This window comes from Terrapene carolina, unplaced genomic scaffold (genome assembly GCF_002925995.2).
Source record: "Terrapene carolina triunguis isolate 2854851 unplaced genomic scaffold, T_m_triunguis-2.0 Scaffold262, whole genome shotgun sequence".
NCBI classification, from domain to species: Eukaryota; Metazoa; Chordata; order Testudines; family Emydidae; genus Terrapene; species Terrapene triunguis.
The window spans coordinates 936,645-960,585 of record NW_020664613.1 but is presented as its reverse complement, the minus strand read 5'-3'; the positions used below and the strand labels follow the sequence as shown (position 1 = coordinate 960,585).

At 44.7% G+C, this 23,941-nt stretch overlaps 2 protein-coding genes across 7 annotated transcripts in view; one reads left to right on the top strand and one right to left on the bottom strand.

The window, feature by feature from the left end:
• TAF1A (TATA-box binding protein associated factor, RNA polymerase I subunit A) overlaps positions 1–7,687 on the bottom strand; it is a 28,942-nt gene extending 21,255 nt beyond the window's left edge. The window contains exons 1-4 of one of the 5 annotated variants that reach the window (XM_024219266.2): positions 7,544–7,687; positions 6,670–6,847; positions 1,424–1,593; positions 255–368 (exon numbers count right to left, since the gene is read on the bottom strand). In XM_024219266.2, the coding sequence (XP_024075034.1) occupies positions 255–368; positions 1,424–1,593; positions 6,670–6,817 (432 nt within the window). In that variant the 5' untranslated portion in view covers positions 6,818–6,847; positions 7,544–7,687. Of the gene's footprint in view, positions 1–254; positions 369–1,423; positions 1,594–2,043; positions 2,149–6,669; positions 6,848–7,338; positions 7,451–7,543 lie in introns of those variants that run through there. The other 4 variants (XM_024219267.2, XM_024219269.2, XM_024219270.2 and 1 more) reach the window with 4 other exon arrangements.
• A 14,880-nt stretch (positions 7,688–22,567) lies between these two features.
• The window catches only part of MIA3 (MIA SH3 domain ER export factor 3), a 37,709-nt gene continuing 36,335 nt past the window's right edge, over positions 22,568–23,941 (top strand). For both annotated transcript variants that reach the window (XM_024219263.2, XM_024219262.2), the window contains exon 1: positions 22,568–22,717. In XM_024219263.2, coding sequence (XP_024075031.1) covers positions 22,570–22,717 — 148 coding nt within the window. In that variant the 5' untranslated portion in view covers positions 22,568–22,569. The remainder of the gene's footprint in view (positions 22,718–23,941) is intronic.

The window sequence follows — 23,941 nt, the reverse complement described above, 5'->3', positions numbered from 1 at the left end:
AGACTTCAGCAGAATGTGCAGCTACAGTCAAAGCAGCAAACAAGACGATAGGCTATATAGGGAATGGGATGGAAAAATAATGATGCCATTACATAAGTCTAAGGTGCAGTCTCTTGATTCTATAATCAGTGATACTAACTATCAGAGATAATATTCTTAAGAGTTTCTTAAGTGTTGCTTGTAACACCAGTAGGTAAAATTTACAGACTTAAATCATACTTCTTTCCGAAGTATCCCTTTAAGGGTATCCTCACCTTTAAATACCTTTTTACTCCTAGATTTTTCATCCGCTCAGCAAAATAGTTGAACTCTTCAATGCTGCTCTTGGAATGATGGCACAAAATTTCAGTTCCTATTCTCCAAATCACCTGCCAATGGAGAAAAAAAAAAATCCCAAAAGAATTAAAATTTCAGAAGTGAAAACTCTCGGCACACAGCAGCCAGAACAGCATTAGTCTCTCATCACTAAACTATGGCTGCTATATTTAACCATATTATGTGTGGCTTAAATTGCAAATAGAAAACTATTGTGTATTATTTGCTGCTATAGTAAAATATACCAGCATGTAGTATAAGTGAAAATAAAGCTTAAATGCAATGGAAACTTCACAAGTGGTCATCAAAATCTCATACTTCAACAAAACGCACCAAAACCGTATATAGAAGCCAGAAGGTGCCTACCATGGACTGATAACTCAAGCAAACAAGAAATTTTCCTTTCATGTTACCCCACTAAAATGTAGGGTATAGGTAGCTCACGTTACCTTAATACAAAGGTAAGGATAATTAGATGAAATTGCAAACTGAAATACATCCCCTCTGTCCAGAGGCATCCTACCCCGCCCCCAAATATCTTTGTGATCAAGATTTGTCTACACAGTTAGATCAGCAATTCCAACAAACTGGCAGTAGCCAATGTTCTCTGCACTGAATTTATTTTTTTAAACGGCTGTTTGTCAATGTAGTTTACTACCCTTTCCATCTGTTGAGATGCATAGAGGAAGCAGGGAAGGGACTAGCAAGAAAGTTCATGCAGTACTGGAGAAAGATGGTGGAGAACTAAAAACAAGATGCAGTTTTCAAATGGACACCAACATGTAAGGGAACCAGTGGCAAATGTGCTTATTTCTCTATTTCAGACTGAGATTATGAAAACCTATATTTTAAGTAGAACATGCTACTGGTGTGATTTGTGGCATATTTATTCATATTTGGGCCACGTTCTTATCTGTTGTGCAAACAGATGAGAGGTGACACCTGAAAATTATGAAAACATCTGACACAATTAGATTTTTGTGAAGTTTTAGGGATTTATATTTTACATAAACAAAGCATAAGTATGAGTCCTGAATTATCTCAGATGCCTCTTTAAATTATTTCCATCAACTGAGGGAGAGAGTACTGATTTTTCCTTTCTACTTACCTCTGGGGCAGCCATCCGTTTTTCAGCAGAAGTATTCTCTAATGTCTCCAAATAGTTAGTCATGAATTCTGCAGCCCTCTGCCACTGGTGTTGTAGCAGGGCATCCTGAATGTAATTTAAACAAGCTTTCTTAGTCTCCTGAAATTCTGTTGCCTTTCGACCTCTGGTTGCTGAAAAATAAGGTTAGTGGATAACTACTGACTGTGATCTTCTTAAAAAAACAAAACAAACACACAGCTGTTACTTTAGTATCTATATCTTTGCCAATAACAAGGCTCTAGTCTTCCATCCTTTGATCCTTAATCCCTTTAGTATCCCTTGACAAGGGAGTAGGACGAACTCAGGGAGAACAGGGGTTTAAAAAAAAAAACAGCTCCTAAACTAATAGAGAAGCTAGTGAACAGAAGCAGAAAACACAGGAATAAAGAAAAAGAGCGAAAAAACAAGATACACCTAACATGTGATAAACTGAGAAAAATAACCCCCCCCCCCCAATTTTTTTTTTTAAATGACACAGAACAAACAAAAACCCAGCAAGAGTAGAAATAATGCAGACAGAAGTCCAGCAGCACAGTGGGGGCTATCCACTATACTGCACTGAATGCAGCATGTACGATTACCTGCCTTATGGACTGGTGGCATATATGTGCATTCAGAGCAAGCAGCTCATGGCCCTCAGAGACGGAGTACAGGCTCTTGAGACTAGCGTGGCTGAACTGAAGGAGCTAAGGGAGACAGGGAGATACACAGGTGAGAATTTCAGGGACCCAATAAAGCAGTCCCACTCCTAGTCTGACAGCCTCTGTGCTGAGGATGAAAGTCTTGAGGAAGGAGAACATCAAACTGGAGCGGAGAGAAATGATCCCATAGTTGGGATCCTCCTTCCAGATGATGTAATGTTATCCTCTCACACTGAGGATACCCCTTCAAGGGCAGGGAACCTCAGTTATAAGGAGAGGCAGGTAACAGTCATGGGGGATTCAATTATTAGAAACATAGATAGTTTTGTGATGCACCAGGAGAACTGCATGGTGAAATGCCTGCCAGGGGCGTAGGTTGTGGACCTCTGGAGACCTCTAGATAGATATATGAGCAGCGCTGGGGAGGAGCCAGTGGTCATTCTACCTGTAGATACCACTGACATAAGGAAAGGTAGGAGAGAGGTCCTAGAGGCCAAATTTAGTCTGCTAGGTAAGAGATTGAAGTCCAAGACCTTAAAGGTAGTATTCTCTGAAATGCTTCCAGTTCCACATGCAGGGCCAGTTAGACATGCAGAACTGCAGGGTCTCAATGCGTGGATGAGACAATGGTGTTCAGAGGAGGGATTTAGGTTTATTAGGAACAGGGGAACCTTTGGGGAAAGGAGGAGCCTATACAGGAAGGATGGGCTCCATCTAAACTAAAATGGAACCAGATTGCTGGCATGTAAAATTAAAAAGGTTGTGAAGGAGTTTTTAAATGAAGGGCTGGGGGGAAACCAACAGGTGCGGAGGTATGGAGCACCAGGTTTGGACAGAGACATACCTTAGGGGAGGATTTATTAAAGGGGATGCTCTGTATCCTAATAAAGAGGAGAGAATAGAAGTTGATAAAGTACAGGTGGGAAATGAAGAGAAACAGTCAAAAACAGCATCCTCTTCAATTATGTCACATGAAGGCAGACAACTAAATATTGACAAATTTTATAAGTGCTTGTATACAAATGCTAGAAGTCTAAATATTAGGCTGGGTGAAACTGAATGCCCGGCTGTAAAGAAAGATATTGATATAAGGCATCAAGGAAACTTGGTGGAATGATGATAATCAATGGTAATACCAGGGTACAAAACATATGGGAATGACATAGTAGATCATACTGGTGTGGGAGTGGCACTATCTATGAAATAAAGCATAGACTCAAATACAGTAAAAATCTTAAATGAATCAAACAGTACCATAGAATCTCTGTGGATAACAATTCCATGCTTAAATAATGAGAGTACAGTAAGAATATACTACTCACCATCTGATCGTTATTGAGCATTGTGAAATGCTCAGGGAGATTAGAGAGGCTACAAAAACAGAAAAACCAATAGTAATGGGGGATTTCAACTATCCCCTACTGACTGGATATATGTCACCTCAGGATGGGATGCAAGATAAAAAGATGTGAGATAAAATTTCTAGACACCGTTAACGACTGCTTCTTGGAGCAGCTAGTCCTGGAACCCACAAGGGGAAAGTCCTAAGTGGAGCACAGGATCTGGTACTGAACCGGTCAATAATAGCAACCAAAATGAAGTTAAATTTACATGCTGGTAGAGGGGAAAATACCAAAGAAACCCATCACAGTAGCAAGTAACTTCAAAAAGGGAAATGACACAAAAATAAGGAAGCTAGTTAAACGGAAATTAAAAGGAATGGTCACAAGAATGAAATGCCTGCAAGCTGCATGGAAACTATTTAAAAACACCATAATAAAGGCTCAAACTAAATGTATATCCCAAATAAAAAAAAAAAGTCACCATGGCTAAACAACAAAATAAAAAAGGCAGTTAGAGGCAAAAAGACATCCTTTAAAAATTGGAAATCAAAGCCTACTGAGGAAAATAGAAAGGAGCATAAACGCTGGCAAGTCAAGTATAAAAATATAATTAGGCAGACCAAAAAAAATAAACATTTGAAGAGCAACTACGAAAAGACAAAAACTAATGGCAAAATTTGTTTTAAGTCCATCAGAAGCCTGCCAAACAATCAGTAGGGCCATTGGATGATCAAGGTGCTAAGGGAGCAGTCAAGGAAAACAAGGCTGTTGCAAAGAAGCTAAACAAATTCTTTGCATTGGTCTTCACTGCAGAGAATGCGAGGGAGATTCCCACACCTGAGCCATTCTTTTTAGGTGACAAATCTGAGGAATTGATCCAGATTGAGGCATCAGTAGAGGAGGTTTTGGAACAAATTGATAAATTAAACTGTAATAAGTCGCCAGGACCAGATGGTATTCACCCAAGAGTTCTGAAGGAACTCAAATATGAAATTTAAGAACTACTAACTGTAGTATGTAACATATGGCTTAAATAAGCTGCTATACCTGCTGCCTGGTGGTGAGCTAATGTAATAATGATTTTTAAAAAAGGCTCCAGAGGCAATCCTGGAAATTACAGTCAGCATGCCTAGCTTTAGTACCATGCAAATTTGTTAAAAAGTATGGTAAAGAACAGAATTATCAGACACATAGATGAACTCATATGCTGGGGAAGAGTCAATACAGCTTCTGTAAGGGAAATCATGCCTCACCAATCTATTAGAATTCTTTCAGTGGGTCAACAAACATGTAAAGCCAGTGTACTTGGACTTTCAGAAAGCCTTTGACAAGGTCCCACACCAAAGGCTCATAAGCAAAGTAAGCAGCCATGCGATAAGATGAAAGATCCTCTCATGGATCAGTAACTAGTTAAAAGACAGGAAACAAAGGGTAGGAATAAATTGTCAGTTTTAACAATGGAGAGAGGTAAACAGCAGGATCCCAAAAGATTTGTACTGTGACCAGTGCTGTTCAACATAATTTATGAGTATCTGGAAAAGGGGGTAAACAGTGAGGTGGCAAATTTTCCAATGATTCAAAATTACTAAAGATAGTTAAAGTCCAAAGCTGACTGTGAAGTGTTACAAAAGGGATCTCACAAAACTGGGTGACCGGGCAACAAAACGGCAGATAAAATTCAATGTTGATAAGTGCAAAGTAATGCACATTGGAAAAACATAATCCCAACTACACACACAAAATGAAGGGGTCTAAATTAGCTGTTACCACTCAAGAAAGAGATCTTGGAGGCATCGTAGATAGTTCTCTGAAAACATCTGCTCAATATGCAGCAGCAGTTAAAAAAGCAAACAATGTTAGGAATCATTAAGAAAGGGATAGATAAGGCAGAAAATATTATAATGCAACTACAAAAATCTGTCAGTCATCCACACCTGGAATACTGCATTCAGTTCTGGTTGCCCTATCTCAAAAAAGATATATTAGAATTGGAAAAAGTGCAGAGAAGGGCAATAAAAAAATGACTAGGGGTATGGAATAGCTTTCATGTCAAGAGAGATTAAAACGACTGGCACTATTCATCTTAGAAAATAAATGACTAAAGGGGGATACAGTAGAGGTCTGTAAAATCATGAATGGAGTGGAGAAAGTGAATAGGGAAGTGTTATTTACCCCTGCCCATAATACAAGAACCAGCAGCCAACCACTGAAATCAATATGCAGCAGGTTTAAAACAAAAATAAGGAAGTACTTCTACCCACAATGCACAATCAACCTGTGGAACTCGTTGCCAGGGAGCACTGTGAAGGCCAGAACTGGGTTCAAAAAAAGAAGTTCATGGAGGATAGGTCCATCAATGGCTATTAGCCAAGATGATTAGGGACTGAACCCCATGATCTAGGTGTCCCGATACGTTTGACTGGATGACAGGGGATGGCTCACTCAATTTAACAGGATTCACCTGTTCTGTTCACTCCCTCTGAACTATCTGGCACCAGCCACTGTCAGAAGACAGGCTACTGGGTTGAATGAACCATTGGTCTGACCCAGTACAGCCAACCTTATGTTTTGTTCTTAAACTATACATGCCTTGGAAGCTATGGAAAGTGATCTTCACCTGTGTGGATCTGAAGTTACCCAGAGAAACGTATTGTCTGAAAAACAGCAGAGGAGCAAAAGACCATAGCAAGGGCTATAAATGCAAAGTTAAATGGCATTATCACCTGTGGGGCAATTAGAGTTAAGGAAATTTGGGAATTATACAAGGGTCATTCACTGTACACTACCGCCCTTGAGATGGGTTCATGCTGCAAAATTCAGATCCAGGCTCTCTCAAAATATAGAGGATTTCTGTACTAAAGTTTTGGTTTTGACCCATTCTCTGTTTTTACTAAGCATTTGTATTAGAAGCTAACAAAAGCCTCAACCAAGATTGGGGCCCAATGGAGCCAGATACTGTATATACAGATATACATTAACATAATAGCATTAGAGATGTTAGAAGTTTGTAATAGGGCTTTTTTTTTTTTAATTGGGTACAGTGAGGTCTGTGTCAAGACACAGAAAGCAGTGATAGCATCTTTATGGCACTCCCCCCCCATCCAGTACTGTGGGAGAGCCCTCAACTCTCAGTGGTTTCAGTGGCAGTGACATCTCTAATGCTACTAGGTAGTTACCAGCATGTGCTAGTAAGGATAAGCAGTCAACAGAGAAATACAATTACTTGGATGCCGAAGGTACCGTGGGAGTAAAGGTAAATAGATAGCTGGAAGTGAACTGCTTGTGGTGTTTACCACAGACCCATCCCACGCAGACTCTTCTGTAAACTCTTCCTCTGTCCCCCTTTTCAGTTGTTCAACAAAACTGTCCATGTCTTTAAAGTGAGAGGAAAACTTTTACACCTGAAAAAAAATTAACACACATGAAATGAAGATGTGTACTGTTTCTTTAAAGTCCCATAGGATGGGGAAGGCTGTAGGATGGGAAGGCAGAGTAGTTTTATTACAGTGGCACCATTTTACAGATAGGAAACTGAGGCACAGAGACTGCCTTACCCCAATCACACCAGGGGGTTCACGTCAGAGCCAGTAGCTGAATCCAGATCTCCTGAGTCCCAGGCCAGTGCCTAATGCCCAAGGCCACCCCACTGTTGCCAACTCGTGGTTTTTTCACTGGTCTTAACTCCCCAGCTCCGCTTTCAGCCTGGAGCTGTGCAGAGCCACTGCCGCTGAGCCCACTAAACCAGAGCCAGGGATCCGCCCAAGCCCGGCCCTTTCACCCCTGGCCCCACAGGGCAAAGGGCACGAGACGCCCCATCACCCTCCCGGGCTGCACCCAGCCTGGCCCTGACGCTAGGCGTCCCCGCTTCCTAACCGACCCAAGCCCCCCTCACCTGCATGAGCCGGTGCTGGAGGTCCCCCGCCCACCTGTCCCGTGGGCCAGCCCAAGGCCAAGCCCCGCCAGGGGTGAACGAACCCAGCTCCTCCACACGCGGCACGTGCCGGAAGTTGGTACGCTCCCAACGGACGTTTCCGCACTGCTCCAGGGAGGCGGCCATACATTGTGTGGGCAACCGAGTCTAGCCGGGGGTTACTCACATGACCGTGCGCTGTTTCGGCTGAATCGCCGTTTAAAATTGGGTTCCGAGAGGATAGTCTGAACACTTGCTCAGGCGTGACCTTTGACCCACAGGGCGGAGCAACCGAGTTGATGCGCATGCGCATTGTTGGGTCCGACGGCTAAGTCAGGAGTGGTGAATCTGCCCGTGATTGACGGATGGTTCGGCGCGTGCGCCTGGATGTTCGCGCGCGGAGAGGAGCGGTCGGTGCGTGAGGGCCCCTCCTGCTGTCCCCCTTGTGGCGGGGCCGGCTCCCTCAGTGAATGGGGGAGGGGTCAGTCCGACCTGGGCGCCGTGCGTGGGGCCCAAGGAGCCCCCGCCACGAGAGCCAGGCTGCGCGCCCGCTCCCGCAGGGTGAAGCGGGGCGGGGCCGGTCCTAGCTGCCGTGTGGTGTGTGTCAAGCGCATCCCCGCTGCGCGCTGCCCTGCGGGCGCCGCCGCCCTCTGCCGAGGGGACGCGGAACTGGGCTCCGGTGTGGCTGGCGCCGGACAACCCCGCGCTGCGGGGCGGTGTGTTGCGGAGCCGGCTGTGACCGCAGACGCTCGCACTGGACAACACAGAGCCAGCCCTGGACTCCTACCTGAGCCTGGATCTATTGCCTCGTACAGAGCTAGGGCCCGGGTCTGGTTTGTGAGATAAGGAACAAACCCACTTCGCGTTATGGAGAGTCTACGAGAAAGGGGAGCTAATGCCAGAGCTGACCCTGGGGGAGAGAGGGAACAAGGGTTACCGCAAGGTTGTATGTGGCGTTGTTTGTAGCTATGTCCGTCCCAGGATATGAGAGGGGCAAGGTGGGTGAGGTTATAGCTTTTATTGGACCCACTGCTGTTGATGAGAGAGACAAGCTTTCGAGCTACACAGAGCTCTTCCTCAGGTTAGGCGGCTGTTTTCATGTGCTATGATATAACTCTCTGTAATTTCTTTAAAAACAGGTATAAACATCCTTTATTTATTAGCAGGGAGCTATTCAGGAACCTAGTGGCTTGGATTTACAAAGTAGGATTACTCAGATCACTTAGATAAGTGATTGTCCTATAAGTATGATAATAAATAATATAAAACCAAATTAAATGGTAAAAAGCCAAAATACAGTAGCAGCATGTAGTTAAACTGGAGTGTGTACAGTACAGGGTAAGGGCTGGTCTACATTGAGAACTTATATTGGCATAGCTAAGGGCACGTCTTCACTACCCGCCAGATCGGCGGGTACAATCGGTCTATTGGGGATCGACTTATCACGTCTAGTGAAGACGCAATAAAATCGATCCCTGATCGCTCTGCCGTCGACTCCAGAAATCCACCGCGGCAAGAGGCGGCAGCGGAGTCGACGGCGGTGCTGCAGCGGAGTCGACGGCGGCGCGGCAGCAGTTGACTTGCCGCCGTCCTCACAGCCAGGTAAGTCGACCTAAAATACGCAACTTCAGCTACGCTATTCACGTAGCTGAAGTTGCGTATCTTAGGTCGACCCCCCGCTGTAGTGTAGACCTAGCCTTAGTCTATCAGCGGTCCATACCCCTGTGACATATAGCTAAGCTGACTTAACCTTCTGTAGCCAGTAGTAGGTCAACTGAAGAATTCGTCCCTCAACCTAGCTACTGCCTCTCAGGGAGGTGGATTACCTACGCGGATTCTCCTGTTGGTGTTGTAGGTAGTGTCTATACTGAAGCACTGCAGCTTAGCTGTGGCATTTTAAGTGTGGATAAGTCCAAAGTGTAGACTTACCCTGAGACCATGTCGATGGGAGAGATCTCTCCCATGGACATAATAAAAACAGCTCAATGAGTGGCAGTAGCTTTGTTGGTGGGAGAGCATCTCCCAGCAACATAGTGCTGTGGAGTTGAGTGCTTATGCTAGCAAAACTTGTGTTGCTTGGGGGGGGGGGGATGTTTTTCACACCCCTGAGCGACAAAAGGTTTGCTGACATAAGTGCTAGTGTAGACATGGCCTAAGTGAGGCCCCAATACTGGAAATGTACATGCACTTAACTTTACACATGTGAATAATTTCATTAACTGTGGACATAGTCAGATGCATTCAGTATAGAATCATAGAGTTAAAAGAGACTGCAAGGGTCATATAATCCAGTGGTTCTCAAACTCGGGGTCAGGACCTCTCAGGGGGTTGTGAGCTTATTACATGGGGGGTTGTGAGCTGTCAGCCTCTACCCCAAATCCTGCTTTGCTTCCAGCATTTATAAATATGTAAAAAAGTGTTTTTAATTTATAAGGGGGGGGTGTGTCACGCTCAGAAGCTTGCTATGTGAAAGGGGTCACCAGTACAAAAGTTTGAGAATCACTGATCTAGTCTAACCCCCTTCCAAGATGCAGGATTTGTTGTGTATAAACCAGCAGTTCTCAAACTCTGGGTCAGGACTCCATTTTAATGGGATTGCCAAGGGCTGGCATTAGCCTTGCTGGGGCCCAAGGCCAAAGCCCGAGCCCCACTGCCCAGGGCCAAAGCCCAAGGACTTCAGCCCTGAGTGTAGGGGATGGGGAGGCTCAGCTTACAGGCTCCCGCCTGGGGCTGAAGCCCTTGGGATTCGGCTTTCCCACCGCCAAGAGCAGTGGGGCTTTGGCCCTGGCCCCCCTGCTTGGGGCGGCAGGGCTCGGGCAGGCTCAGGCTTCAGTTTCCCCCTCCTGGGGTCGTGTAGTAATTTTTGTTGTCAGAAGGGGGTTGTCGTGCAAAGACGTTTGAGAACCCCTCGTCTAAACCATCCAAGACAGATGACTGTCCGGCCACCTTTTGAAAACCTCTGTATAAGGAGCCTCCACAATCTCCCTAGGCAGTCTGTTCCATTGTTCTACTGCTCTTACAGTTAGGAAGTTTTTTCTGAGAGTTAATCTAAATCTGCTATATGCTGTAGTTTGGACCCATTGCTTCTTGTCCTGCCCTCTGTGACAAGAGAGAACAATTTTTCTCCATCTTTTTTATGGCAGCCTTTCATGTACTGAACACTGTTATCATGTCCCCCGACCCTTAATCTCCTCTTTTCCAAACTAAATATACCCAGTTCCTTCAGCCTTTATTCCTATGGCTTGCATTCTATCCCTTTGCCCATCTTTGTTGCTCGCCTCTGGATCCTTCCCAGTTTCTTCATATCCTTTCTATACATTGGTGACCAAAATTGGACGTAGTACTCCAGCTGAGGTCTAATCAATGCCAAGGCCAAGCAGAGTGGTACTATTCCCTCCCCTGACTTGCATGCTATGCCTCTGTTAATGCAACCTAAAATTGCATTTGCTTTTTTTGCAACAGCATCGCATTGCTGATTCATGTTGAGGTTGTAATACACCACAACTCCCAGATCCTTCTCAGCAGTGCCGCTGCCGTGCCAGTTATCCGCCGTTCTGTATTTGTGCATTGGTTTTTTGCCTAACTGTAGCACGTTATATTTGTCTTTGTTGAATTTCATTTTGTTCTCCAATTTATCAAGATCCCTCTGAATTTTAGCTGTATCCTCCAAAGTGTTGGCAGCCCTCTCTCCCCCCAGCTTTATGTCATCTGCAAATCTGATCAGTATGCGCTGTCTTCTTACATCCAGGTAATTAATAAAGATGTTAAACAACACCGGACACAGAACAGATCCTTGTGGAACAACACCTGAGACCTCCTTCCAATCTGACATCATTCCATTAGTAGTTACTCTTTGTTTGCGGTTATTTAACCAATGATGATCTGCTTAATGGTAGTTCTGCCGAGCCCACATTGCTTCAGCTTGCTTATGAGAATGTGATGTAGGACTGTGTCAAAAGCCTTGACAAAGTCCAGGTATATTATGTCCACTGTATTCCCTCATCCACCAAACCAGTTACCCTGTCAAGAAGGAAATCAAAATGGTTTGGCATGATTTGTACTTTGTAAATCCATGCTGGCTGCTAGTGATTACCCCTTCACTCTCCAGGTATTTGCCAATTTAATATTTTATACATTGCTCTAGTAGCTTCCCAGGTATTGAAGTCAGACTGACTATAGTTCCCCAGCTCCTCTTTTTAAAGATGGGCACTAGGTTAGCCCTTCTCCAGTCTTCTGGGACCTCTCCTGTCATCCATGAGTTTGTAAATATTATTGCCAGTGACGCCAAGATTTATTCAGCCAATTCCGTTAGTACGCTTGGGTGAATAGAATCAGGCCCTGCTGATTTGAATTCTTTCAGCTTGGTCAAAAGATCTCTGACGTGTTCTTTACTTATCCTGATCTGCATCCCTTCCCCTTCATTGTCTCTAATATCTTCACTAGTCGTCCGGTCATTTTATTTTTTGTGAGAAGACTGAAGCAAAGTAGGCATTGAGCAGCTCTGCCTTCCTATCATCTTCTGTTACCAGCTCACCTTCTCCATTGAGGAACGGACCCACACTGTCCCTGATCTTTCTTTTTTTGTCTGACATATTTGAAGAACCCCTTCTTGTTGTCTCTAATGTTTCTTATCAGCTGTAACTCATTCTTTACCTTGAGTTTCCTGATTTTTTTGTCCCTATACACTCACACTATTCCCATATATACTTCCTTGGTGATGTGCCCCTCCTTCCGTTTCCTGTATGTGTCGCTTTTGTTTTTTAGATCGCTAAAAAGCTCCTCATGCAACCACATTGGCCTCCTGTGGCTCTTCTTACCTTTCCACTGCATTGGAATAGCTTGATATAGAGTATCTAGTACAGGGGTGGGCAAACTTTTTGGCCCAAGGGCCACATCTGGGTGTGGAAATTGTATAGTGGGCCATGAATGCTCACAAAATTGGGGGTTGGGGTGTGGGAGGGGGTGAGGGCTCCAGCTGGGGGTTTGAGCTCTGGGACGGGGCTGGAGATGAGGGGTTGGGGGTGCAGGAGGGTGCTCTGGGCTGGGACCGAGGGGTTAGAGGGCAGAAGGAAGATCAGGGCTGGGGCAGAGGGTTGGGGTCTGGGAGGGGGTCATGGGTGCAGGCTCCAGGCGACGCTTACCTCAAGCAGCTCCCAGAAGCAACGGCATGTCCACCATCCAGCTCCTATGCGGAGGCATAGTCAGGCAGCTCTGCGCGCTGCCCTGTCCGCAGGCGCTGCCCCTGCAGCTCCCATTGGCCATGGTTTCCAGCCAATGGGAGCTGCAGGGGCGGCGCTTAGGGTGGGGGCAGCATGTGGAGCCCCCTGGCTCATGCGTAGGAGCCAGAGGGGGACATGCTGCTGCTTCCAGGAGCTGCGCAGAATGGGGCAAGCCCCCGACCCCATTCCCTGGCTGGAGCACCGGAGCAGGGCAAGGCCTGGACCCTGCTCCCCGGCGGGAGCTTGAGGGCCAGATTAAAATGTCTGGAGCACCGGATGCAGCCCCTGGGCCGTAGTTTGCCCACCCCTGATCTAGTATTACGTATGGATAAGTTTCTGCAAGTGTATTATATGATAACTGAATGGTTGACAAAATTGGGATTACAAACTCTTGAGAGAAGATTAGATTAAAGATTTTAACAAAATTCAGCTTTATTTGAGAGCATTGGACGGCTGAATTGGGGGGACAGGTCAGGATTTTAATGGGATGATACAAGTGTGTAGATGGAATGGGCTTCCTTTTAAAGGTGTCTATCATATTTCAGTAAAAAGCAAATTCTACAAATGTAACATTTTACCTTGAGGAGTCCAATAGTCCTTTTTAAAGACAGGAATAGTAGTTTAAAAAAAAAAGTGGGGGTGAGCAGGTTTAAAGGTTCGTTCGATTACTACAGAGTACAACACTAAAAACTTTCAGAGTTTCATTGTCCGTCCCACAGGAAGTGGGTGGGGCTGTTTACTAGACAGAGTTTTGTTAGTGCCTGCTGCTGCAGATTAAATGTGTTTGTCCTTGTTAGGAGGTGAAGATGGGGAAGAGGCAGCGTGGGGGACAGACAAGGAAGCAGAAGTGGATAAGAATGATAGTGAAAGTGGGCTTTTGTATGAATACTGTGGAGGACTGAAATGATCGGGGGGAAGGTCTGTGTATGGTTGGAATGGAGTGGGGGTAGTGCATAGGGGGATGCAGGTAGGGGAAAGAACAGTTTCTGTATATATGTAGGGAGTATAACAGGAGTGCAGCAGACTGGAATGGGGGAGCTCTGAAGTATAGATCAGTAGGGAAGAGGCAGAGGGGAAGATAGTCTATGCAGGGATGCAGCAGAGGATGTTGAAGTCAGGGATAGGTCTGTGCACTGGTTAAGGAAAGAGGGTTGGGTGAAGTGAGTCCATGGATTTGTAGGGATTAGTAATGCAGCTGAGGGTTGGAAACAGAGGGCCTTTGGTTGTAGGAACAGGTGTCTGTATATGGGGACAGGCAGGGAAGCAGAGTTTGTAGGTAAGGGATTGTGACCCTAAGAACTCCTGAATGGCAACCGGTAAAGGGGGTTACAAGAATATCGTGATTCTGGTATGTACATTCTGGTTCACCAAAGAATATTGTATAAGGAATCAAAGGAAAACCAGTGTCACCCTAGTTATAAATGTTGTAAAATATGTATTGCTACTATGTAAAGAGTGATGTATATTTACTGAAAATGTTCCTACAGTTTGTATCAAAGTGTTAATCCCCAGCAGAGGTGAAAAACTGGCTTCCTGCCAGGCCAGAGATGTTTATCTAGCTGATGAAATGAAAATTGAGTAATGTCTCATTCACGGTCAGCAGTTTGAGCTAAATGCAGATGAAGAATTGTGAAATTTAACAGAAGAACAGCAGGGAGAAAAGAGCATAATTGGAGGTGCACCTCAAAGATTTACTGGACTATACCTGGGGGACAAGGAAAGCACCCTGTAATCCTGCACCTAGGAAGTAAATGGACAGTATGTGTACCTTTACAAAAACAGGACTCCAGGCAATCTTGGTTGGAAGCATTGCAAAAAGGGCTATGTGTGAGATAAGACTGCTCTAGACAGGAGGTTAGCCTATTAAGGAGTGGTCCCTAGAAAGCATGTATTGATTTTGTTGTATGTGTAACCCTTCTATTTCCATTATCCTTAATCACTGTTCACTTGAATCTTTGAATCTCTGTTCTTTGTTAATAAACCTATTCTTGTTTTCACTAAAAATATACCTAAGTGCTGTGGTATAGTACAAGGAGCTAAACTGGAGCTGAATTATTCAAGCTAATGTGTACACTATTCCCTTGGGGCAGCATACCTGGTATTACTCTGAGTGTTCAGTGTATGAGGAGCTGAACGCTACAGGGGAATGCTTCAAAGGGCTCGGGGACTGGGGTGCACCTGTTGTTAACCTGCAAGGCAACGTAAGGGCTGGCAAAGCCCAGAGATTGTTTGGGTGGTATAATAGGCTGGTAGTGTCAGGGTGCTGACACGAGACCCAGTTAAGCACAAGCAAGTCTCCCTCTCACTGGAGACAGGAGGGTAACAAGGTGACTCGCAGTCCTGGGCACCCTGTGAACAGTCACACAGTGTGTGGAGGATACAGTCAGGTGTTAATCCCCACCTTTTGAAAAACGAATAATCTTTTATTTTGAAATGGTGCTGATCTTTTATTGTGAGACTATAGTACAATTTGATCAGCTCATAACAAAATGATGTACCACAATGAACTTGAGCTCTTAGAGCTGGACTTTCTCGCTGCTATCTGTATGTTTGGTTTATTGCCTGATTAACTTAACCAATTGATTGATAATTACATATGTGTTTCTTGTGGCCATGTGAAAATGACTACTGTTATATTTTTTGTAGATTTTTTTTTCCAACTAAAAGAAAAATTGACTACAAGATCTCATAAAATGGATGACGTACTTAGTCCGGTTACCAAGTCTTGTTTTGATACTTGTTGATTTGAGTTTACTTGAAATATTGGAGGAGGTCTGAGAATTGAAACAGAAAGCAGTGCTGGAAAGCTACTATAACCTATTTGCTAAACAGCTCTGCTGGGCTGTGTGTTTGTCCAAATGCTAAAATATTTTTTTATCCCAGAAATATTTGACACTGGCCAATGTGCCTGTGTACAAAATGCCAAAAGGGAAGAGGCTGGCAAAATCAGACTTCTGTATGCATGCCACCATAGTGAAGAAGCTGGAGGAATAAGTCATAATGGCTTTTCCAATACTTCCAGAGAAGCCCAAACATGTTGGAGGAACTAACAGCAAAATAAGATAAAATACAAAACATTACTGATGAAAAATTTGAAGCTCTGGACGCATAGCAAATGCCATACTGGATCAGACACCTGGTTCATCTAATCCAGAATCCCATCTCTGACAATGGCCAGCACCACATGCTTCAGAGGAAGGTGTAAGAAATGCCACAATAAGCAGATGTAAGATACTCTTTTGGGAGGTAGATTATCTCCCTAATCTCATAATAGTTAGAGATCGTCTTAAAACCTGAAATGTGGTTATTTATTCCTTCTGACTTTTTTTTTTTTTTTAGTAGTGTGACTCTGGATATTCGTATCCATAACACAAACAAGTTTAAATACTTGGCTCTCAGTTATATACACTTTATGGTAAACCTAAAGCCATGAAAAAAGAGAGGCACAGAGAAGGAAAAAGACTTCTGGGTTAGAGGCACAGTTGATCTTGTAGATTTCAGTAAAGAACTTGTGAAGCAGCAAATTTTTGCTGACCAGAGAATAGAAAACTACATCAGAACTAGGAATACACCCTGTGGGTTCCAGTTGACAATGAGAGATCTGAACCAGTAGCCTGGATTGAAATAAAATCTCAGTTTATTTGAGCTGGCAGTAAAGGACTACGTATACACTACAGTATTCCATAGCAGCAAGAGCCAGTTTCTTGAGGTCCGAACGCAACAAGGAGGAGTATATAAACCAGGGGTGGGCAAACTTTTTGGCCCGAGGGCCACATTGGGGTATGGAAATTGTGTGGCGGGCCATGAATGCTCACGAAATTGGGTGTTGGGGTGCGGGATGGAGTGAGGGCTCCGGCTGGGGGGGTGGGCTCTGGGGTGGGACTGGGCATGAGGGGTTGGGGATGCAGGAGCGTGCTCCGGGCTGGGACTGAGGGGTTCGGAGGGCAGAAAGGGGATCAGGGCAGGGGCATAGGGGGAGTCAGGGGTGCAGGCTCCAGGCAGTGCTTACCTCAAGCAGCTCCCGGAAACAGCAGCATGTCCCCCTTCCAGCTCCTACACGGAGCCGCAGCCAGGCGGCTCTGTGCGCTGCCCCATCTGCAGGCACTGCCCCTGCAGCTCCCATTGGCTGCAGTTCCTGGCCAATGGGAGCTGCGGGGGCGGCTCTTGGGGCAGGGGCAGTGGCAGTGTGCGGAGTCCCTTAGCTGCCCCTACGCGTAGGAGCTGGAGGGGGGACATGCTGCTGCTTGCGGAAGCCACGCGGAGCGGGGCAAGCCCTTGACACTGCTCCCCGGCTGGAGCGCCGGAGCAGGGTAAGCCCCGGACCCCGCTCCCCTTGCAGAAGCTCGAGGGCTGGATGCGGCCCCTAGGCCGTAGTTTGCCCACCTCTGATATAAACTGTCAAGGAACTTGTTTCAGTAAACCACTTTCAAAAGTGTTGGGCTTGATCCAGTGTTGCTTGCAATGTTTGCATATTTTTTGTGGGGGGGTTTCCTGAAGAACAGTTTGCAGTTTTTCTAGTGTATTCTTACACTCAAATAAGATAAATATGAAAATATATCTTCGTAATTACACTAGTAGGTATTTGATCTGGTATAGTCCCCTGCTCAGGAGGACAGAAACAAACAGCAGGTTATTATAATACAGTCCCTAATCTTGCAAAGATGTACTCATGTATCTAATTTTAGTATGCAAAAAGTCCCATTAACTTCATGGGGCTACTCGTGTATATAAAATTAAGCACAGGGCCAGAGATATTTTCTCTCAAGGAACTTTTGCCCAAGCCATCCAGTAAGTTCAATTACCGAGAACAGGGGTGGCCAACCTGTGGCTCCAGAGCCAAATGCGGCTCTTCAGAAGTTAATATGCAGCTCCTTGTACAGGTACCGACTCCAGGGCTGGAGCTACAGGTGCCAACTTTCCAGTGTGCCAGGGGGTGCTTACTGTTTGACCCCTGGGTCTGACAGAGGCCCTGTCCCCACTCCACCCCTTCCCATGCCCTCCCCTGAGCCTGCCATGCCCTCACTCCTCCCTCTCCCCCCCAGAGCCTCCTGCATTCCACAAACCAGCTGATCAGGAGGGAGGGGGAGGCACTGATCTGTGGGGCTGCCGGTGGTTGGGAGGTGCTGGGAATGGGGGAGGGAGGAGAGCTGATGGGGGGCTGCTGACGTATTACTGTGGCTCTTTGACAATGTACATTGGTAAATTCTGGCTCCTTCTCAGGCTCAGGTTGGCCACCCATGACCTAGAACATTTCTATGCTCTGGATGGATAACTGAACTTACAGGGTAACTTGGGCAAAACTTTCTTTAGAGGAGAAAAAAAGTTACACAGGTATCCATAAATACTTTAAACTGTAATGAATAGAGAGAACTTGTGGTAAATCCATGTTTGTAAACCAACAAAAAGCCATGAGGCTTTGAGAGATGGTGATTACTAGAAAAAAGAGATCTTGCTTCTCTTTGTCCATGGCAAAGACTTGTCAAAGTGGCATGTTTCATTTCCCCCTTGCTTCTGTCCATTAAACTGTCACCATTACCTGTTTTGTTTTGTTCTGTTTCAGAAGCCAGTAGTGGAGGTCATTATCGAACACCTATGTCTTCAGAAACGAACACCTAAAAATCAGAATGGGAATTACACTACAAGAAATTCTGACATCAAACTAAAGTCAACTAAACTTCATTCTTTTGTTTTGACATTATAGAACTTGTGAGCTTCATGTACATTGCAGCACATTAATATTAAAATATTGTATACATATGTATATGTCTTCTAATTTTAGAGCGTTCACATGTATATTGTTTGCTCTTCCATAAAATCTAATTTTATGGCTAACTCACTCTTGGCAGGGTCTTCAGTCACTTAAACATAAATCTTGGAAAACTATATTTCAAACTTTCACTGCATGCATCTGAAGAAGTGAGATTTTTTTTACCCACGAAAGCTTATGCCCAAATAAATCTGTTAGTTTTTAAGGTGCCACCGGACTCCTTGTTGTTTTTGTGGATACAGACTAACATGGCTACTCCCTGATATATTTCAAAAGAGAATTTCAGACTATAACAATTTAAATTCAGGTTGAATATCGGAACTGTTGTGTGGCTAAATCCATTTGTAAACTTCATACTACTTAGAACCTATTAGGGTTTTCATCCATAGAACTCCGAGCACTTTACGATGGTGAGTATCAGTATTCGCAGTCTACAGATGAGGGACCTGAAGTAGAGAGGTTAATGAACTGATTTCCAGAGATACTTACACTGCATGGCACCATCAGCAGCACTGTGTTGTACAGTCCAGGCACTATGCTTGGGAAGTACTTGCTTAGAGAGAAGGGCCCCAGCTATTGATACATCCTGCAGCAGCTGAGTGTTTTTTGATCATCTCCCAGCCAAGTACAGAGAACTAACAGGATGCTCAAAGATACCTGTACCCAAACTTGTCATCAGAGATTTTTTCTTAGCATTGTTAGTTTATATATAATATAAACTATTTTAAATTCTCTTACCTTGCTGTTGTCGGGGGGTATGACAACAAACTGATCTTTTTTTAGGTGGGGCAAAATATAGAATCAATATTTTTCCAAGGATATGTAGTATTAACTTTGCTACATCCTTTGGGCTCTCAGTTCTCCTCCTAAGGGAATGTAGAAATGGGTATATAAAGCAAAAATCAATAACCATGAGCATATGATAAGAACATGAACAGTAATTCTAATGTGATTAGTACTGGTGATGATTGCTAGTAGTTTGAGATAAGAGCTGATAATAAATGGAAGAGCACGAAGGACTGCACTTTCTGTGGTCACAGAGTAACCCCCCGAGCATTTAATTATTAATAATCCTTTGTGCTTCAGTGATGATCTCAAAGTGTTTTGCAAATGTTAATTAGTTTAAAAGGACTCTAAATCACAGCTTGCCAACTCCATTTTCCCACATGTACAAAGAAACAAAACTCTTTCACCTTGATCATCAGACACTAGGCATCCTCATTCATAGAATCATAGAAATGTAGGGCTGGAGGGAACCTTAAAAAGTCCTTAAGTCTAGACATCTGTGTTGTGGCAGGACCAGGTAAAACTTGACCATCCCTGACAAGTATTTAGCTAACCTGTTTTTAAGGATTTCCAATTATGGGGATTCCATAACCTCCCTTGGGAGCCAATTCCAGAGCTTAACTACCCTTATAGTTTTTCATAATGATCTAACCTAAATATAAATATCCCTTACTACAGATTAAGCCCATTACTTCTTGTCCTAATTGTGGTAGCCATAGAGAACAATTGATCACCATCCTCTTTATAGCAGCCCTTAATATATTTAAAGACTGTTATCAAGTCCCCCCTCAGTCTTCTTTTCTCAAGACTAAACATACCCATTTTTTTAACCTTTCCTATTAGGTCAGGTTTTCATCATTTTTGTTGCTCTCCTCTGAACTCTCTCCAATTTGTCCCCATCTTTCCTAAAGTGTGGTGCCCAGAACAGGACACAGTATTGCAGCTAAGGCCTAACTGATGCCAAGTACAGTAGGACAATTACCTCCCATGTCTCACATACGACACTCCACTTAATACACCCCAGAATTATATTACCCTTTTTTACAGCTGCATCACATGGTTGACTTATTCAATTTGTGTTCCACTATAACCCTCATATCTTTTTCAGCAGTATTGCCTAGCCATTTATTTTCCAATTTGTAGTTGTGCATTTGATTTTTTCTTCCTGAATAAGTTGCTCTGCACTTGTCTTTACTGAATTTCATCTTTTTGTATTCAGACCAATTCTCCAATTTGTCAAGGTCATTTTGAATTCTGATCATGTCCTCCACAGTATTTGCAATCCCTCCCAGCTTCTTGTCATTAGCAAATTTTATAAGCATACTCTCCATTCCATTATCCAAGTCATTAAGGAAAATATTGGACTCAGGACTGACTCCTGCAGTACACCACTAGATACGCCCTCCCAGTTTGACAGCAAACCATTCATAACTACTCTGTGTGTAGTCTTTCAATCAGTTGTGCACTCACCTTATAGTAATTTCATCTAGACCCCATTTCCCTAGTTTGCTTATGAAAATGTCATGTGAAACTGTCGGAAGCTTTACTAAAATGAAGCGATATCACATCTACTACTTCCCCCCACTTGGTCAGTAGCCCCCCTCATTTCAGGATCCAGTTCAGAATTTGCCCTCCCTGATTTTAAATCCTCCTGCCCCCCATTTGTTCCCACTGAAGCTAAGGGGAGTTTTGCCATTGACTTCAATAGAATCAGCAACAAGCATCTATTGTCCATCACCTATTCCCCCTGAACTATATCCTTTTGTCTGCTAGCAGCCTAGGAGCCAGGTTGAATGTTTACAGATAAACTAAGTATATGGAGGGAGGAAAAGACATTCCATAGCCACCTTTACCCTTCAGACAATTCCCGTGGCTTTCTTTGCAGCCCTCTTGCCCTAGACTGTTAAATAACTATAATGTAATGTAAGAATGCATACAAGGTACAGGTACAAATGTAAGGAGCATGTATTTTATTTACAAAACATCTCTAATGTAATTCACGTTAATATGTAGCAGCAAATGCAAATAGAATTTACAGAACCGTTATAATAAGCACCTTCAGGGCTCAATCCTACCAGCACTTACCTGAGTAACTTCTACCATGAGTAGTTGCATTTAGTTCAATGGGACTACTCACATACATTTATGTGCTTAAGCATTTGTGAGATTGGAGCCTAATCAGCGGGAGTTGGGTGAGGACAGAATGCATGATACTGCTTTTTTCCAATGATGGAGTTATGAAGCTCAGATCTAGATCTGAACTTCCGCAAGGATTGATGGGGAGAGTATTAAGATCCAGTGTTTGGTTCAGCCCCATTGCTACTGTTAACCTTTCAGAATTACATTTCATTACTGTACCATATTCACAATGTTGATGTGTTCTTGTTACAGTTATATAGGTACACCCATCTTGCATATAGATACAATGTACTTAAAGATAATATGAAGAGTTACCATTATTTTTGCTTGACTTCTTGCCTCATTTTGAGCATCACTACCCACCAGAAATGTGTACAACAGATAGAACCTATTTCACCTTTACACTCAAAGAGGGAAAGTACCTGTTAAGTTATCTAGTCCCCCTGGCCAAGGGAGGCAGGATTACTCCTTACAGTGAACTGAAAAGGAGGGGAAAGGTTAAAGGAGACCTCTCTACTGAGAGTTCATTCCCCACTTCCAGGCCTCTTATCCTGTTAACGCAGCCTTGCTCCAGACAGTGACTTTAGCCTAACACTACTTCTGAACAGAAAATATTTTGCTTTTGAAATGCATTAGACTACATGTACTTTCAACCAAATTTCCCTTCGGAATCGAGCAGGACTCTGTACTTCTGTATACAAGTTCTCCACCCCCAAGACTTCACTTTTTCCATAAGTGGAAAAGATTCAGCCCTTAAAGTGAAAAAATAATTACTGCACTCCAACTCCTAGGCTCTGAACAAAAGCAACGTCTTGCCACCTCTTTCAAAAGTGAAAAAAAGTTCTGCAAGGAGCTTCTCTGCCATGCAATATCCATGATATCTCTGCTCCCTTCTTATTAAAATCTGCATGTAGGAGCTATGTAGGGATCGTGCGTCATGCCAGGAGGCTCTCCAAGATGGGCTGGTAAGTGCTCGTAGGAAGGAGGGAGGGGAAATGGGGTGGGACGTGGCTGAGGTTAGATGGACGTGGTAGGAGTCTCGTGAAAGCAGCCAGTCTCTTGGATGGGGCACCAGGGGGTCCCTAAATTCCTCTGGGGCTAGGGTGCCAGGGGAGGGGTCCTTGTCCTCTGGGGCTGGGATGGCAGGGGAGGGGTTTCTCGCCTCTACTCTGGGACAGGCGGTGGATTTCTTCCTCTTCCCCCTCCCACCCGGGTCCCTCCTCCCTCCACATCCTCCTCCATCCCGGCTCTGCTGACGTGTCGGCCCCGCTCCCTCCTCCCCCCGCCGCCAGCCCTGCTAACATGGCTGCAGCGCGGCCGCGCTTCTCCCTCCTGCTCCTCGCCCTAGTCGCCCTGCTCCTGCCCGCGCAGCGGCCCCTCTGCTTGGCCGCCAAGCAGCTGAACCGGCGCTTCGCCGAGCGCAAGCGCTGCGCCGACCCGGAGTGCAGTAGTAAGTGGGTGCGGGGCGCTGGGGTCCCCGCGGGGGGTCCGGTCCCGGTGAGACTGCTCGGCGGCGGCCAGGACCTGTTGGCATCTCCAGGGGCCCCTCCCAGTACGGGGCAGTGATTGGGGGCCCGCTGGGGTCACCCCTGCTGCGGGGAGGGGGAGATGCTGGGTTTACCACCCTGCGCCCCCACACCACTGCTCCACCCCAAGCGCCCTCTTGTGGGGAGGGAGATGCTGAGGTTACCTCTCTCCCGGCGCTGCCTCTCTCTTGTCGAGGGAGGGAGAGATGCCTGGTGCCCTTCCCTCTGCCCACGGCTTCCTAAGATTGCTTGGAAACTTGTTGCTTAGTTTATTACAAAATAGTTGTTTGCAAGTACGCCGCCTGCCTTCCCCGCCTGGTGTGTCGTGTAAAGGGAGAGGGACAAGGACCCGGGCTGGTTATTGGGGGATCTGGCTAGGGAGGGAGACATTCTCTTGTTTTCTGTCTAAGGTTTTGCCTCTTCTTATGGGAAGAAATGTGTTTAAAGACTACTCCGGTTTTTGGAGGCCCGGTGTCAAAGCGGGGCTCGGTGCTGATAGAAAGCTCCTGCGTTCGGGTTATTACCCTTTCTAGTGGTTTGCTAACCTTGTTGGTCTGAGGGTGGCCAAGTCTCCCTCCCAGTTTCCTGGTGTATTACATTGTTTGTGTTTTAGATTTTTAGTAAACATCAAATGTTTGAATTCCCCTTCCATGTAAACAAAACCGTGCCTTCCAGGCAGAGAGGATCCATTCTTTTTCTTAATATTTTTTTAAACAAAGAGCAAAGAAAATGGATTTCACAGGAACAAGCAACACTTGAACTCATCCTCTTTATGTGTGTGTTTGTTATTTCTTTCCCTACATCAAGTAAACCCAGAGCAACCTGAGTTCTTGGAAATATACAAATATTCAGGCATTTCCTATCTCCCTAGGGGACTTACTGTATTTCTTTTGTCTGACAGAGAATGCTATGCCCCAGAGTTCAGTCTGAAAAGGTACCTGACACTTGGCATATTGACAGTCCAGCAGAAATAAATTTCCATCGTCTTTGACACAGATTTGCAAGAATAAGCATTCCAAAATACTTAGAAAATGAATTGTTGTGGCATAAGCTGCAAGAATCTGATTTTTTTTACTTTTATACAAAAAATAATCATACAATTTTAAATAATTGTACCACAAAAAGTCTTTGCCTTGCTGCACAGACTT